This window comes from Notothenia coriiceps, unplaced genomic scaffold (genome assembly GCF_000735185.1).
Source record: "Notothenia coriiceps isolate Sejong01 unplaced genomic scaffold, NC01 NC01_scaffold00034047, whole genome shotgun sequence".
NCBI lineage: Eukaryota > Metazoa > Chordata > Actinopteri > Perciformes > Nototheniidae > Notothenia > Notothenia coriiceps.
In genome coordinates this window covers 27,966-42,527 of record NW_011366748.1, presented here as the reverse complement: position 1 = coordinate 42,527, position 14,562 = coordinate 27,966, and the positions used below count along the sequence as shown (strand labels likewise).

The 14,562-nt window shown below is 40.2% G+C and overlaps 1 protein-coding gene across 1 annotated transcript; it reads right to left on the bottom strand.

Moving 5' to 3' along the window:
- Nucleotides 1-2,908: 2,908 nt before the first annotated feature.
- Nucleotides 2,909-13,094, bottom strand: marchf4b (membrane associated ring-CH-type finger 4b). The gene is made up of 5 exons (XM_010790295.1): nucleotides 12,810-13,094; nucleotides 11,765-12,465; nucleotides 6,149-6,304; nucleotides 4,958-5,150; nucleotides 2,909-3,503 (listed from the first exon to the last, which is right to left on the bottom strand). Exons 2-5 carry the CDS (start codon nucleotides 12,179-12,181, stop codon nucleotides 3,088-3,090), a joined length of 1,182 nt encoding a protein of 393 aa, XP_010788597.1. The 5' UTR covers nucleotides 12,182-12,465; nucleotides 12,810-13,094; the 3' UTR covers nucleotides 2,909-3,087.
- Between the last annotated feature and the right edge of the window lie 1,468 nt (nucleotides 13,095-14,562).

Genomic DNA, 14,562 nt, shown 5'->3' with positions numbered 1-14,562 from the left:
TTTGACCATGTTGTTTTTCTTTTTAGGATAATTCAATCAAAAGATTCTGCCTCAGGCTTTAGCCGCCTCTGAATCTAATAAGTTAGTGTGTATATAAAAAGGACAAATAGGCTAGGTCTGCTTTTAAAAGAAGAAGAATCTGACCCTACGTGTTTAGGCTGCCTCTCCAGCCTTGTCATTGCTTATACCATAATTTCATCTCAACTCAACAGCACTTCAGAAATGTTCCTTTTCTTCAGAGGTATGAGAAGGCACAGGAAATGAATGCAATGCTTCCAGCCTGTCTGATTCAGTCTTCAGATGACCTGCATAAATAGCACATTTAGCTGTATGCAATTTACCCAGTTTCAAAGATTCACTGTTGTATATAGTCTGCAGAAAGCCCTTTTTGGGTAAATTTTCTGCAGATGAAAGCAATGCGTACAATGGTTTTGTTATAACCCACCAGGAGAAAGAAACTGTGTCTGAAATGTCTCCGAATGAATTTCACACATTCAGGCTTTGGAAAGTGCCTCAATGACTTGCTTTAGCAGAGATGATACGAGTTTTAAATACCTTAACATTTGATTGGGAGGCTGTGGCGCAGTGGAATTGTGCGTTGGTGTTTGGATCAGGGCAGCACAGGTTCAAACCCCACTGCAGTCAGCCTGTCGTTGTGTTGCTGAGACACTTCACCCCAAATTGCTCCTATGGGGATTGTCCACAGTATTGAGTATGTAAGTCGCTTTGGATAAAAGCGTCTAACAAGTAGAATGTAATGATTGGGTTTCATGAACAACATTTGATCATGTTTTTATAATGGGGCCTGAGTCTTGAGGTTATCCATCGATTAAATAAACCCTGAAAACTGTAAATGGAAATGGAAAGCACACCTTGAAGAAGTTGGTGTATGTTTAACAGAAAGCAAAGATAACTTTAATTTGAAAATAATGTGTGTTCATATTCAAAAGTTCAACATGCAGTATGTTACTTCCAAAGCATGAAATAGATCTCTTCTTTTGCAGCTGAGCACAATTAAAAAATACAATTACTTAAGATGTTTTTATATCAATCCTGAAAGAGATTAAATAGATAACACATACATTAGATACATTACTATATGAAATGTGTTTGTTTTGTGAGATTTATCAAAGCTACGTGAACCCAGTTCAAAGAGACAAGGTGTGAAGAGAACTGAGGCAAGCAGCTTGATGATGAACTCTCTGCAACCTCCCAGCTCTTTGCAAGTTGCTTCTATACATCAGCTCCCACCCATTGATATCAGCACTTCATGGCTTAAATAATTCAGCAGAATATCACGGTGCTACCTGGTTCTCTGCAGATACTGGCATTTGATTATAATGAGACACAGCAGAGAAGCAAAATAGCACATCCACCAGTTAACATTGAGATTGTGTAGATTAAATACAAAAGGCTAAACAGAAGGTGGTGCAATAGTTAAAAAAAAAAACGTTAACACTGCAAAAATGTTCCTTTTTAAACAAGTAAATCGTGTTATAATAAGAAAAACAAGATACAGTGAACTGTTGCATTGCATAATCCTTTAGGAATAGAAATAAATTGCATGACATCCTCTATTAGCTACATGCATTTTTAAGCGTAAATAAAGTAATTCATGTTGGAAAAGGCTCAAAGGCATCCGAGGCAGAGCTCCGGAAAATGGTTTCACACTATGATCAGCTTTGGGCTTTTTGCTCGTAATGGATAATATTAGCATCAAATGTCTTTTTCTTTTTCGGAGACTGCAAATGATAAACTATACAGTTACTGTATGAACAGTGTCTTCCCTGCGTAGCATCACAGTGTGTCGAAGTTGTGGAAAACAAGGGTGAAATGAAAAAAGCCACCTGCCCCAATCTCCATCCCACTATGAGTGTGTTTCCTCCCTCCTACAACATGCTTTAGATATCTAGAGTCTCTTGGGACACAACTGATCTCTCATGGACATGAAAAAAGAGCTGTAGAGAAATATCAAAGAGCATATCTGAATCTGAGAGAGAGGAGGAAATCACTGGCTTTGTGAGTCGAGTGTGAACCGGTGTGAACATGAATGTGTGCCTAATGGACGAAAAGTGTAACCACTGCTTTGGAGCTGCCACATGTTTTACGTGGGGATTTGTTTTGTGTAGCTTTTGTGTATTGGTATATGGATGATAGTAAATTGCTGAATTGTTAGAATTACTTTAAAAAGGACCAATTTGAGAAAAGGTGGCACAAAAAGAAGAAAAGAGTGAATGCAACAAAATCACATAATGGTTTTTGTAAAGGAAATTGCATGAACAATACATCTTGGACTCAGTACAAAACAGTGCATCATTGTTGTATTGATTCAAGTCTCTATATATTGCCTATCATTTAGAACGAAAATCTGAAAAAAGTTTTCTTATACACTTTTCTCCAGTTCCAATTTGCTGCTTTTGACAAACAGCAGATATTCAACCTGGACACAATGTATGCAGTGCGTCTGAACATAAGATACACGTCGCAGTTTATCAATTACCCATGCAGAGAAATTAAGACTTAGTTTATAACTTTCTTATAATATAACACGCTAAGTTAAAAATTGTACTGCTTTATGCTAATTCAGATCCACTTATATTACACTTATATGAATATCCAAAATGTTTTTTCTCATAACCTATTGGGATATCTTTCTAGTTAAGAATCATTGTAATGCAAACACATTGGGGAAGAAAATCTAACCTCTTGAACTACAGTTTCCAAGTCTTTATTCATGAAACAGAGCTGGAGATGCGTTTGAAAACTTCTCAATCAACTGAATTTAATAAAGGGACCTTTATTATTGACTCTGTATATGGTTTCAGAGGATCAGGAATAAATATCAATACGCATATCAGCAAACATTCTTGACCCTAACTATCCAAAATAAAGAGTTTCCAACCAATTCTGCAAATCAAACAACTTCGACTTTTATTCAATCCATGTAAGGACATCAGAGATGCATTTTGAGACAATCAAGAACATGTTATTAATCCAGTGCAGTTAAGATAAGACATTTTTTTTTTCAACTGTCAGCTGGGTCATAAATCTTCCCCCTCCGTTTGAGATAAGGCCTCTCTTGGCTCCTCAGACTGTGGTGACTCTCATGACCAGCTCTCTTGTGCTGTTGCTGGGCTGGCTGCGGGGCTCCGGCTGCCTGAGGTTGCTGAGGAGATGGAGGATGTTGTAGGGACCGTGTTGGTCTGGCACTGCGCTGCTGTTGGGATCCAGATGTGCTCCCTGTCCTCCTGCAGGCGTCACCGCGGTGGTAGAAATGGAGCCATCGGCTGTGGAGGCTACCACCATCAGCGAGGAGGTGGAGGTGGACACTCCAACCCCAGTTTGGTAGCCTGGGCTGGGCTGAGACACAGTTCTATCCACAGCTTTCTTCAGGTCCTCATTGTCCATAGACTTGATATAGTTCAGGACTTTCCACTGCTGGTTCACAGCCTGCCAGCGGTGGAAGATTCGAAACACAGAAGGTCCCTCGTGGACGATTAACGCTGCGGAGATCAGAGCATCAATTAGACAATGTCACTGCCTGGCAGCCGTCTTAATGACACCTCAAAGTGATATATATCTCTGCAGTGGGTGCTAAAGGCTGCAGGAAGTATTAGCTGAGGGATTAGCAGACAACAAAGCAACGTATCTTTCCAGTATGGCACCATAATCCTGAGATAAGATCTTTATTTCTTGGAAAAATTGTAGACGTGGCACAATTTATGACACAGTAATACTCAATACTTTTAGATTAAGGTTAGCAAAAGTGGTGCATCTGTTCTCTGGGGTTGTTTGATAACATCTTATCTCATTTTAAAATTGCTTATTGATTAATGTTCATTGAACTCGGTATCTGGAAAATTGAAATCAATCTGTAACGAGGTGCTTAGACCTCATTTTCTGTACTGCAAATATTTCATTTTCAAGTCATGCAGAGAGAAATACTGTAAGAATGGGATGTTTTGTAGCCTGCTTAACATTTGAGCTTACTACCGTCCGTACCATTCATCATCCCTACAGCAGGTATACAGAGCGGCATCCTCATACAGCTAATGCATTTCATTGTTTTCTTATTACAGCTATGGTACAATATTGTCCTATGGCTCACTGCCGCAGCTATCTGCTTAAAACGGATGCTGAATAATTCCATGCCTCTTTTATTTTATAGAGATTATTGATCCATTCCAGTCCCAGTTTGTTTTTGTGGATAAGTGAAAGTCAGATCTTTCAGTCTGCCAGGTGAGAAGTTAATCTCTGTAAAGTGCCGAGTTAATTACTCCTCGCCACCAAACCGGAGACAATCAATCCACTCTTCCTCTTATCCAGCTGTCTGCTGCAGTGGCATTTAGAGTTTCCTAATGTGACGGGCCATCACACAGCCGTCCAAAACAGCTGCAGCGGCACGAGGAGGACGCTATACAAGTCAGATTTTGGACACCCACACAAACCCAGAAGAAATATAAAAATATCTTTGATCCACTTTTCTCCTGTTGTTTTACATCAGCGCAGCGAGTTTGCCTGCATTTGCCGTTACAGTTTGTATTATACAGTGAGACACATTTATATACATAAATATATGCCATGAACTCTGCTGCAACAACTGAATACCCAATGTTTAATACATGTTTAATTAAAGAAAGCTATGACTAATATTATAACTGTGATTTGTTAGATAGTACAACAATATTAATAACGCTGGACAAACAATTACGTCGGTAATACAGACATAAGACTCCACACTTTCATATTTATATATATATATAAACTGCACATGTCACAGCCGACGGGCATATTTATTGACTGGAAGGTAAATCTTTGACCTTTGTTATGTTTGCTTTGAATAAATAATGCACCAGACTGGAAACACACAATATCATTCTCAGTCTAATGCCCTCGTTAATTCCAAGAGGAAGAGAAATGTCATTAAACAAGTCAATGTAATGATCTAGCACCTCACCGATGCAGACGATGTCCATGAAGCCGTACATGCCGTAGCAGATCTGGAACAGCAGGTCTTGTCTCTGCCAGCGGGCTGACGGGCTGAAGGAGGACCACACCAGCCAGGAGATACTGGCCATCAGGAACAGGGAGCCCAAGATGGCCGCTGCTATCTGCACCTTCTCTATCACCGTCAGGGAGATGGCCTGCCACTGCAGGAACACACAGACCACAGTAGGGCTCTCTTACTTTAATTCTCACTTCTCTTTCACACTGAAGCATTGACTTTAATTAAATGTATTATGTCAATAGATTTCACATCACTGTATTAGGTTAGGTGAAAGCAATAATATTAAGTTGAACCTATTTAAAATTAAGATTATTGCTTTCAACTAAACTTATACAGTGATGTGAAATCTGTTGACATAATAGAAAGCTATGATTAAAATAAAATCAATATATAAGTTTATCAGGCTGATAATCATTAAACTCCTAAATGCTGCTGAGGGAGGGAAAATACAGTTGTGCATAATATGTTTTTGCAAACATTCACATTATTTGTACCTGTCATTTAGTTAAGCATTTGCAGATTTGTTGACATAAAAAAACATTCAGAGAACGATACAGCTGAATATGAAGCACATATCAAAAAGTATTTTTTCACATCTCAGTGATGCCAGAAAAAAACCCTTTCAAAGCTCATTTCTACTCAGCCTATCAGGAAAGTCTAAAACTGAGAGGAAAGTCGCTTATGAAATCTTTCTGTTCTGGATATCAGAAGGGAAAGCCTTTTTGAATTCCAAAAACTTTCATCTTCAGTGGAATTCCTCGGTTTGTGATCAGACTATAGCGTGATTCCTAAAAAAATGGTGATTTGTCTCAAATACATTTTGATGTAAAATAACAAAAAGGCATCCAAATGAGTCCCAGCAGAGAACAGCCTTGGGCTATCAACTCCCATGATGATAAACACAGACAATTGTGTAACAGACATTTTAGTTCTAAGAGTTTTTCAGTTTTTTACTTAAGCTTTTTTATAGTTGCCCCTCATTATCTTGACTTTCTAAACGGCTTTTTTCTAAAACCCTACTATAACTTTGTCATGATTGCCAACTAGTTAGTCATTTCACAAAGGGGTAAAATCACTGCTTTTCAATCAGCTCTTTTGCTCGAAATGTCCACATTACTGCTCTTTACAAAAAAAGCTCACCTGTAGTGGGTTTTTGGTGCTGATGGCAATGACCTGATATTTGTAGTAGCAGAGCTCACAGGCCCAGGATCCTCTCTCGCTGATCCACTTGATGAGGCAGGGGTGGTGGGTGCAGCGCACTGACCCGCTGCACCGGCAGGGGCTCAGGAGCTCCCCCTGTGGGAGAGAGGTCATCAATACCAGCAACCGCAGGACGAAGGTTCTCCAATATTCAGATCATTTCAACACAAACATTGACAGTCCGTCGCGTTCGGATAATCGCTGCTGCTGCAGGTGAAACATGCTGCACTGATGCGTATATATGCTGATATACTGGGTTGGGTTTTCAAGCAGGAGAATAGATGTTTCAATGAAATGCTGCCAAAAACAAACATTTTCAGCCACATAATATGGCATTCGGCCATTAGGAGCAGCCGGAGCAGTGACTTATGATTCAGAAAACGCCTCTGTGTAGCAATCATTTACCTGCTGATAATCCTTTGTTTTCTCATCTTGTATACTCCCTTTAACATGCAATATACTGCAGGTTACACTATACACACATATACATATTTATTATGCAGTTCTTTGTGCCTGCTTATTGATTTTTTTGAGAGCTCGACAGTTAGATAAGCATGCAAGTGCACACACACATAGAGGCTACACAGCTCTGCACAGTCATAATACAGCAGATTTCAGGTGTGAAATGAAAGCTTTGCCTCACACCAAGTTGACAGGCATAATGCTTGATTTTCACACTTGAAGTGGAAGATTAGTCACTGAAGCTTTTATCAAAGAGCAAACCACAACAAAGCTGCGATGAATGTACACTAGCTGTCACATATACATATTATTTTGCAGTTGTAAATATGGTAACTCCACACAGACCAAACATAGGAAAACACACACATTTTGTGCATTCCTTTTCTACCTGCCCCTGATCTTTATTAAAAGGAAAAGGTAACATCTTGTGTCATCCATTTATATATCAGAGCAATTCAAACAAAATGTAGATGTATTGGGAAAGATAATATGCTTATTCTTATGTTAACAATCTTGAAATGTATTTTCTGAGGTCAGTCAAAATATAATTGAGGACATTTCAAGTCTGCCTGGTGACAGAAACATAGGGTTGTTTCACTGACAGTATGCTTGTATAGTGTGGTTAGCCTTTAGGCCTCAGTGGCCAGAGGTATTTTAAGTAGCTGAAAGAAAACCAGACTTTCACACTAGCACTCAAAAGCTGTTGGAGAGGAGATCTGTTTAGTAAAGCATTTGAGCAGGGCAGAAACATCAATTTACTCATGAAGAGGATCTCAGCGGTCAGCTCTTGAACTATGGAACCGTGTGAATATTTAATGAAGCATTACTGTCAGGGGAATGCGCTGAGATTTAGAAGCCCTATCTATATCTTGACCTACACGTGTTTTCAGTTTATCCAGTGGGGCTTGACAAGTTTTAAAACAGTCAGAAACCTATCAGCTAAAGTAATGATAGATAATTCACTTAATTTGGCATCAAAAGGTTTTCACTTTACAGCAATATGTGCTCAGCCTAACCAACCAGTCGTGCGCCATTCAGCCTGAGGACCAAATGAGATTTATAATCTCTTGCTCTGGGCCCTAAACTCATTAAAATACATTACTAGTCTTGTCATATTGGATATAGATGATGGCCCAAATGATGTATATTAAGCCTGCCGCCCTTTTTGGGACATGACATGCATTTAAAGAAACTTGGATCTATACAACTCTAATCAGGGTCGTCTTTAATAGATATTTTAATCTTAATGGGTATGAATAAAAAGCCTGAATGAAAAAATAAATTGGCCGACCTCCTCTGCTGCAAGAAAGCTCCCCACCCCTCTAAGCTAAGGCATTCCATTTTCCAAACCAAGGTATAGTTCATTCCATTTTAAATATCCCCTGTCCCTGAGCACCATGAACATGGCATAGAGATTGTGGGAAGAAATGCAAAACGCAGAGAGTTAAATTATTTCTCCACGGCATCTCTGAGAGACGGAGCAGCACCCTGGTCCAGGAGAAGGGAGGGGAGAGCAGGGAGTTAGAGCAGAAAAGGCCCATCTACAGATGGTCAGGGTGGAAGTGTATTGGCAGGAGCACCAGAACACTTCTGCCGTGTCTAGTGGGACTCAGACCGCTCACTGCGACTGGCCTCATTGCAGCCAAGAGCTGAACCCAGATCAGTCCAGTACAACTGAGGCTGAGAGACAGAGAGAGAGAGACTGATAACAGATGTGGCATTACAGCCCACACATACATAAAGTGATATCTAAATGTCACTTGTTGACCAAACAGCAATGGTTCAAGGAAAACAGCAGATCAACAATGTATTGAAAAGATTCTCTGGGCTGCAGAATCCTAAAAACAGCTTAGGACGCTTAATTTTCTCTTTATAAAATTGGATTCACTCCCAATGTATATAACGACATTAAACTAAATTAGAGGTGGCTATTCATGTCTCCTAAGGGTCTACGATCAATGCAAGGGAACTATATTAACTGCAGACAATAGGCTATTGCTGTTTAATAGCTCCCACAGAAACTGAACAAAAGCAATTTAAACAATAGGCAATGACATTCAGGCCACAAGCATTACTGCAATAATGCAGTCATTGAAAAACAGCTTCATATTAGCATCATGATCATTTTCAACAAGTCTGAGGGAAAAGAGTCAGTGAAAAATAATATTAAAGGTCATATCATTTCACATTTATTTACCTGTTAATGCTTGTCATAAAACAAGCTGGAGGATGTTCCAGTCATTGCTTCATTTATGGGAACCATTACAGTGACAGCTAATGGATATTTAGAAGTAATTTCATAAAGAAACATGGTTTATGATTTAAGTTTATGGATGTTCAGCTCCTGTCTGTAGACTTCAGTAAGGCCAACACATGTCCTGTGCTTGTGTAACTTGTTTATTTTCCATTCCAGAGGAGCCGTTCTATGTGCAGATGATGGAGCGCAGACAGCGTAATGTCTCGGCTCTGTGGGGCCATATAGAAGGAATGATGCTAACTTGACCCCTCGAGGCTTCCCATTGTGCCTCCGACAGACTCACTGCAAGTGCATTATCTGTGTTGTGATTTACGAGGGAAAGACAACCTTTTCTCGAAGCAGCATGGGACTCGCATATTATCAACATGCAGTTCAAATAAGGATGGGACAGTGAAGCTCTGGCCCTAAAGGGCACTTCAACATAATAGTGCATGACAACTCAGGGAAGGATCCCTTACATAAAAATATATTCCATGAGCTTTTTTTTATAATACTTTTTACATATCCTTTGTATAAGTCTGTGAACTACATGACCCTTTCTTGAAAATCTGTGTGATCTAAAGCTCTAGCAGAAAAAGATCTTACTCTTTGAATAACGAGGCCAAGATCTTGTCTGAAAGCACAAGCTTGAATAAAGCAAACAAGCCAAAGCCTACTGTAAAGCTCCTCGCTGACCTTTAGCTACATCGAAGTGATAATGAATTTAAATGTCTCAGGTTAGGTGTGTATGAAAAATACATGAATAACCTGAGGTATTGAGGTAAAATATGTATGACTTTGTGACATTGGCTAAGCTGTTTATTATACTTGTGGGAATGTTATTTAACTCCAACAGAAGAAGTCTGACTTGAAGGATTGTATTAATACAAAACTCTCATGTCCATAATATACACTAAATGTGTTATTGGTCTCTGTAATCAGCCCTGAAATGTTCCTTTGCTTAGTTAATCTAAAGTAGGAGATGAAGGGAAACAAACAGTCGTATTTTATACAAATCTGTATTTGTGTTTCTAGTGTCTCCTAAATTGTCAGGAAGGGATAATAACCCAAACAGGGACTTTAAAAAACTCTGGAAGATATCCACTTTATTTTGCTTGCAGACTTCTGAAGGGATAGCTCCATGGCCAAGAGCAATGATTACAGTGACCAATGCCTTTCAGTGGCCATTCTAAAATCAGCAGGACTTTGGTTATGAATCACAAAAGGAACCTCAAAGAAAACAGCTACAAAAAAAAGCTGACAGAATTTCGATTACATAAACTTATTACATTGTTTGGTGTCATAGTAAATCACAGAACAATAATTTGTCATTGGTTGTCTCTGTCAGACACTCAAGGCCCCTTTCTAGTGGGGTGCTTGAGGAAAGCAATGCTTCCCGTTCCCTTCTCTACTCTGTCTTGAGTATATCTCAGCCTTGGGGATGGAAGTGTTTTAGAGGTGCATTGTCAGATCAGATACTGGCTGCCTCGGTATATGTGACATGCTGGAGGCTAAAGGAGAACGGAGGATAACTAATGTCCCCACTGCCTGGATACCATAGTGACACACAGAAAGTCCACTCATCTCTCTTTTCAGATGGATCCTCATTCTCCTTGTTCCCATTTACACCTCAGCAGATCTATATCTGGACTTCACCCAAAGCAACAGCAGACACGGCAGGAAAAGGAAGGCCGGTGATGGGTAAGAACTTGCATAATGATAAGATGGCATGAAATCAAGTGCTATTGACTGTAATGTCTCCGGCAAACATCGATGAGATGAGTTTGAGGAGGCCATGGGAAACACTGCAAATTTAGAAGGAGGTGCTTTGCATGCACTGCAGAGTGTGCTGACTATCTGAAGTTTTTGCAAAAAAACATGGAGGAGGCCTTGTCTTGCAATCTCACAATATACCCAATGTCAGTAATAATTAAAAAGTCTGAGCTTAGAGGTGGAGTGATACACAGAATTGCTGTTGGAGTAATTAGATGATAAAACCTTGAGAGATTAACATACACAGTGCAATGACCATACACACAGTAAACCATGTTGCAGGGTAAAAATGTATGTTCTACACCTGTTATATTGCCTCACACTTTTTGTAACCTCCATACATCCATTACCAATTGGTGAGATGTGACATATTTGTCAATGTGTTCTCAAATGCTCTGTCAAACAGTGTAACAAATGTGTGTGCAAATTGCTAAGTACTTGCTTCTCTGATGTCATTTCATATCATTTATTGTGGCACACATAAGCCATCTTCTTAGATTTTCCTCTCTTGATTGATGTAGTGTGACATTATCATCAATATTGCCCTAAAGGGCTGTGCACATTATTTCCCCCAGTTTTCTGGTTTTTCATATGAGCAGCAGAGAGAGAAGTGTTATTCGATTTTTTTTTTTAGGAATTCACACTGGTTTGCTATAATGAGTTGTTACTGAATCCCTGTGCATTCTCCACACTTGTCAGCCATGGGGAGACTATCTTTCATTATCTTCCTACTGCTGTCTGTCTTTCTAAACCATGCAAAGGGCTGCGTGCAGGATCCAGTGGGATGCTGAGGGTTCTCCATATCAACCAAGACACTGGGAGTGGGTATTCTCCCTTCAAAGACCTCATGTAATAGAAAGCCTGTATGTAAAAGGGATGTTTTGGGGGCTAAATGATAAACAATCCCCTCACTTGGTTAGCAGATTTGCTCCCCAGCAGTGGGAGTTTCCAATCTAACTAAACATGACTGATTTCCCTATGATTCTAGTGAGAAGGTCTGTGTAATTAATGCATTGATCAGACTGCATGACATAAATATCTACTTCTCACAGTTATGCGATTTTCTTTGTATTTCCTTGACTTACTTGTTCTGGTCCCTGGAAGCAGATCCTGCACAGCGGGGTCCTGAAGCCGCTCTCAGAGTAGCTGGTGAGGGAGAACCGCTCCTCCAGTTTGCCCTTTGAGCAGTCATCGGAGGAGCTGCTGCAGCCGCGCAGGGCCACCGACAGCTCGGCAGCATCCACCCAGCCCGACCGCTCTCCGCCCGGCGGCCCGGGGGCTCCCGCTACAGGGGGGGTAACCCGGTCCCCTGCGGGCTGGTGGCTCCTCGTTAACGTATTGTTATTGTCGGGGATGGCGACGCCTGTTTGATGGCTTTCAGTTCCTTGGACGCTCATGGGGGTCAGCGGAGGCAGAGGTGTCGGTGGCCCGAGAAGGAGCACCCTCAGGTCACCGAGCAGGACGCAGCAGCGGCTCTTCAGCATGCCCTGGCTGCGCAGCATCAGGCTGAACCGGCCACAAACTCACAGCACATGCAGAGGTGCTGGAAGAAGACAGCATGTACTGGATATGTCCCCGTCATGAGCCAACACTTTCTCATATGGGGTCGTTGGGGTGCGTTTTCCAGCGTGTGTTGGGGCTTAAAGAAGTCTGCAGTTCTCTTTGTTGATTTATTCTAATTGAAAATATGTTATTGTTTCCCCACGAGAATGTACATCCAAAAGGCAAAGAAATCCCATCGATGCAAACAAGTGTCTGAAGCCATTAAGTTCAATAAATGTCACAGCTAAAAGAGGAAAGGCAAATGTTAGATTGATAGGAATATGCATTCAAGTAATAAGGCAACGGCTCGTTCACTCAGTGCCCACTGTCATTCATGGCTGTAATGGTCTGTCTGTTCTGTACAACATAAACTATTTCGACAGGCTTTTCCCTCCAGATTCACGACGAGTGCACAAAGCAAGTATCACATATGCCTTGTAGTACGATGGGCTGATATTGACTAACAAAATGCCAGCGATTAATCTGTAAATTCAAATATTCCAACACCGAAATGCACACACTTAATCAGCAGAGCTCTCAGCCTTTCAAATCAATCGATGTCGTGCCACGAAGCGAAATATATCTTACCTGGCGAGCTATCCCCATTTCCACAGCCTTAATGCTTACAGTTTATTTTTTTGATAGATCTCCTGCCGACTGCAGGTCGCTGGCAAGTCTGCGCGGAGCTTACATCCCCAATTATCGCATTTCCATGTCCGAGGAACAAGCCGATGGGTTTACATCCCTCCGTTAAAATCCAACAGCATTGTAGGACTGTCCTGCCCCGGGTGAAAGCATCCGTTGCCCCGGATTGTCCTGTGATCATTGGCTGCTGAAAAGGTGCTGCAGCCTCAGCACCATGATTCCTGGGACAGCTCCCAGACGCCGCACGTCACCTCCGCACAGTGATGCAAGCAGCCAAGTCATTACAACTGAGACAAATGCACAGGAAAATGGTATATCACTACTTTTAGCCAAGTCATTCATCACTATAGAAGGATGCATTATGTTAAAGGTCAGGTTCATGTTTTATTCCCAAAGTAGGAGAGCTTCCATCATGAAAACAGAAAGCAGAAATTATTAATTAAACAGCTCAATTATCAGGCAACACATGGCCAACACAAATTATTCATAAAAGCTCAGCTAAATAGCGTCACTTTGCTCAGCACAAATATCAATTAGGTTGAAAGTGGCTAAAACCTAAACAAGGATCACATCTGCAAAGGGAGAAATGGCAGGCTACTCAAATTAGGAAAAGCAATTTATTCTCCACATTATCGTCAATTAAAAAAACAAAACAATGGCCTTAAAACACTAAACTAGTGATGGAAAAAGTATTTAGATTGTTTGCTTGATTAAAAGTGGCTTAAAATGCAAAAACAGATTATTGTTTGTCATGCATGCAAGAAGGGTTTAAATGTTATAAATTAAGATAATTTACGAGGCCTACTTTATATATTGTTGAATATTATAATGCTGATGATCTTATATTTCTTAACTAAAGTATAGACTACTAAAAATCAAGTACAAGGACCTAAGAATTGTACATGAGTGAAATACTTGAGTACATATTTATTATTTTTCACCACCAATGATTATGCTAACTTTGGAGACCTTTTGATGAATAGAGAAATACAAAAGGTCACAATTCAGAGATGCTTGATAGAAAAGACAGAAACAGCGGGAGCAGTTTAGGGCAGCTGTGTGTCTTTCCTGGATGATTGAAATGAACACACTGTGTAATAATTTATGTTAGACTGCCGTCAGGCTAGTGGCCATGGGGCGAGTATTTAATGTATGCCAACAAACTGAGACAATAAGTAGCTCTAACTCTTGCTGCTTTTCTGTCTGGCAGGTAATTGCAGAGTAAGTGTCTGATAAAATAACTATTGAATACAACAGGGATGGAAGACAGCTGGATCAACACCACAACAAGTTAGAGAAAAATGTTTCTATTGTTGATATCAGTGGTGTAAAGTAACAAAGTACATTTACTCAAACACTACTCATACAACTTTGAGGTACTTGTACTCGAGTTAAGTATTACATTGTTTTCTACTTTTTACTTCTACTCCACTACAATTCAGAGGTAACTCGTGTATCTCCACTACATGTATTTAATAGGACCTAAGTTAATTTGCAGATTTGGATTATAATCAACACTTAAATTACTTGAGTTAAACATGGAGTAACATTCACAAGCTACCCTGCAGCATACAAAGTAGAATTAGCTGCACCTTTATCAGCTTTGATAACACTTTAATCAATGAATATTTGGATTCAACTGAACCTGAAATGGGCCAACCTGCATAATGAGTAGGCTACTTTTAATTTTGGTACT

Coding starts and splice junctions, on each gene's coding strand:
- marchf4b (XM_010790295.1), bottom strand. CDS start 12,181: ATGCTGCGCAGCCAGGGCATGCTGAAGAGCCGCTGCTGCGTCCTGCTC. Junction 6,305..11,764: donor GCTTCCAGGGACCAGAACAA/GTAAGTCAAGGA, acceptor TCTCTCCCACAG/GGGGAGCTCCTGAGCCCCTG. Junction 3,504..4,957: donor CATGGACATCGTCTGCATCG/GTGAGGTGCTAG, acceptor TGATCTCCGCAG/CGTTAATCGTCCACGAGGGA.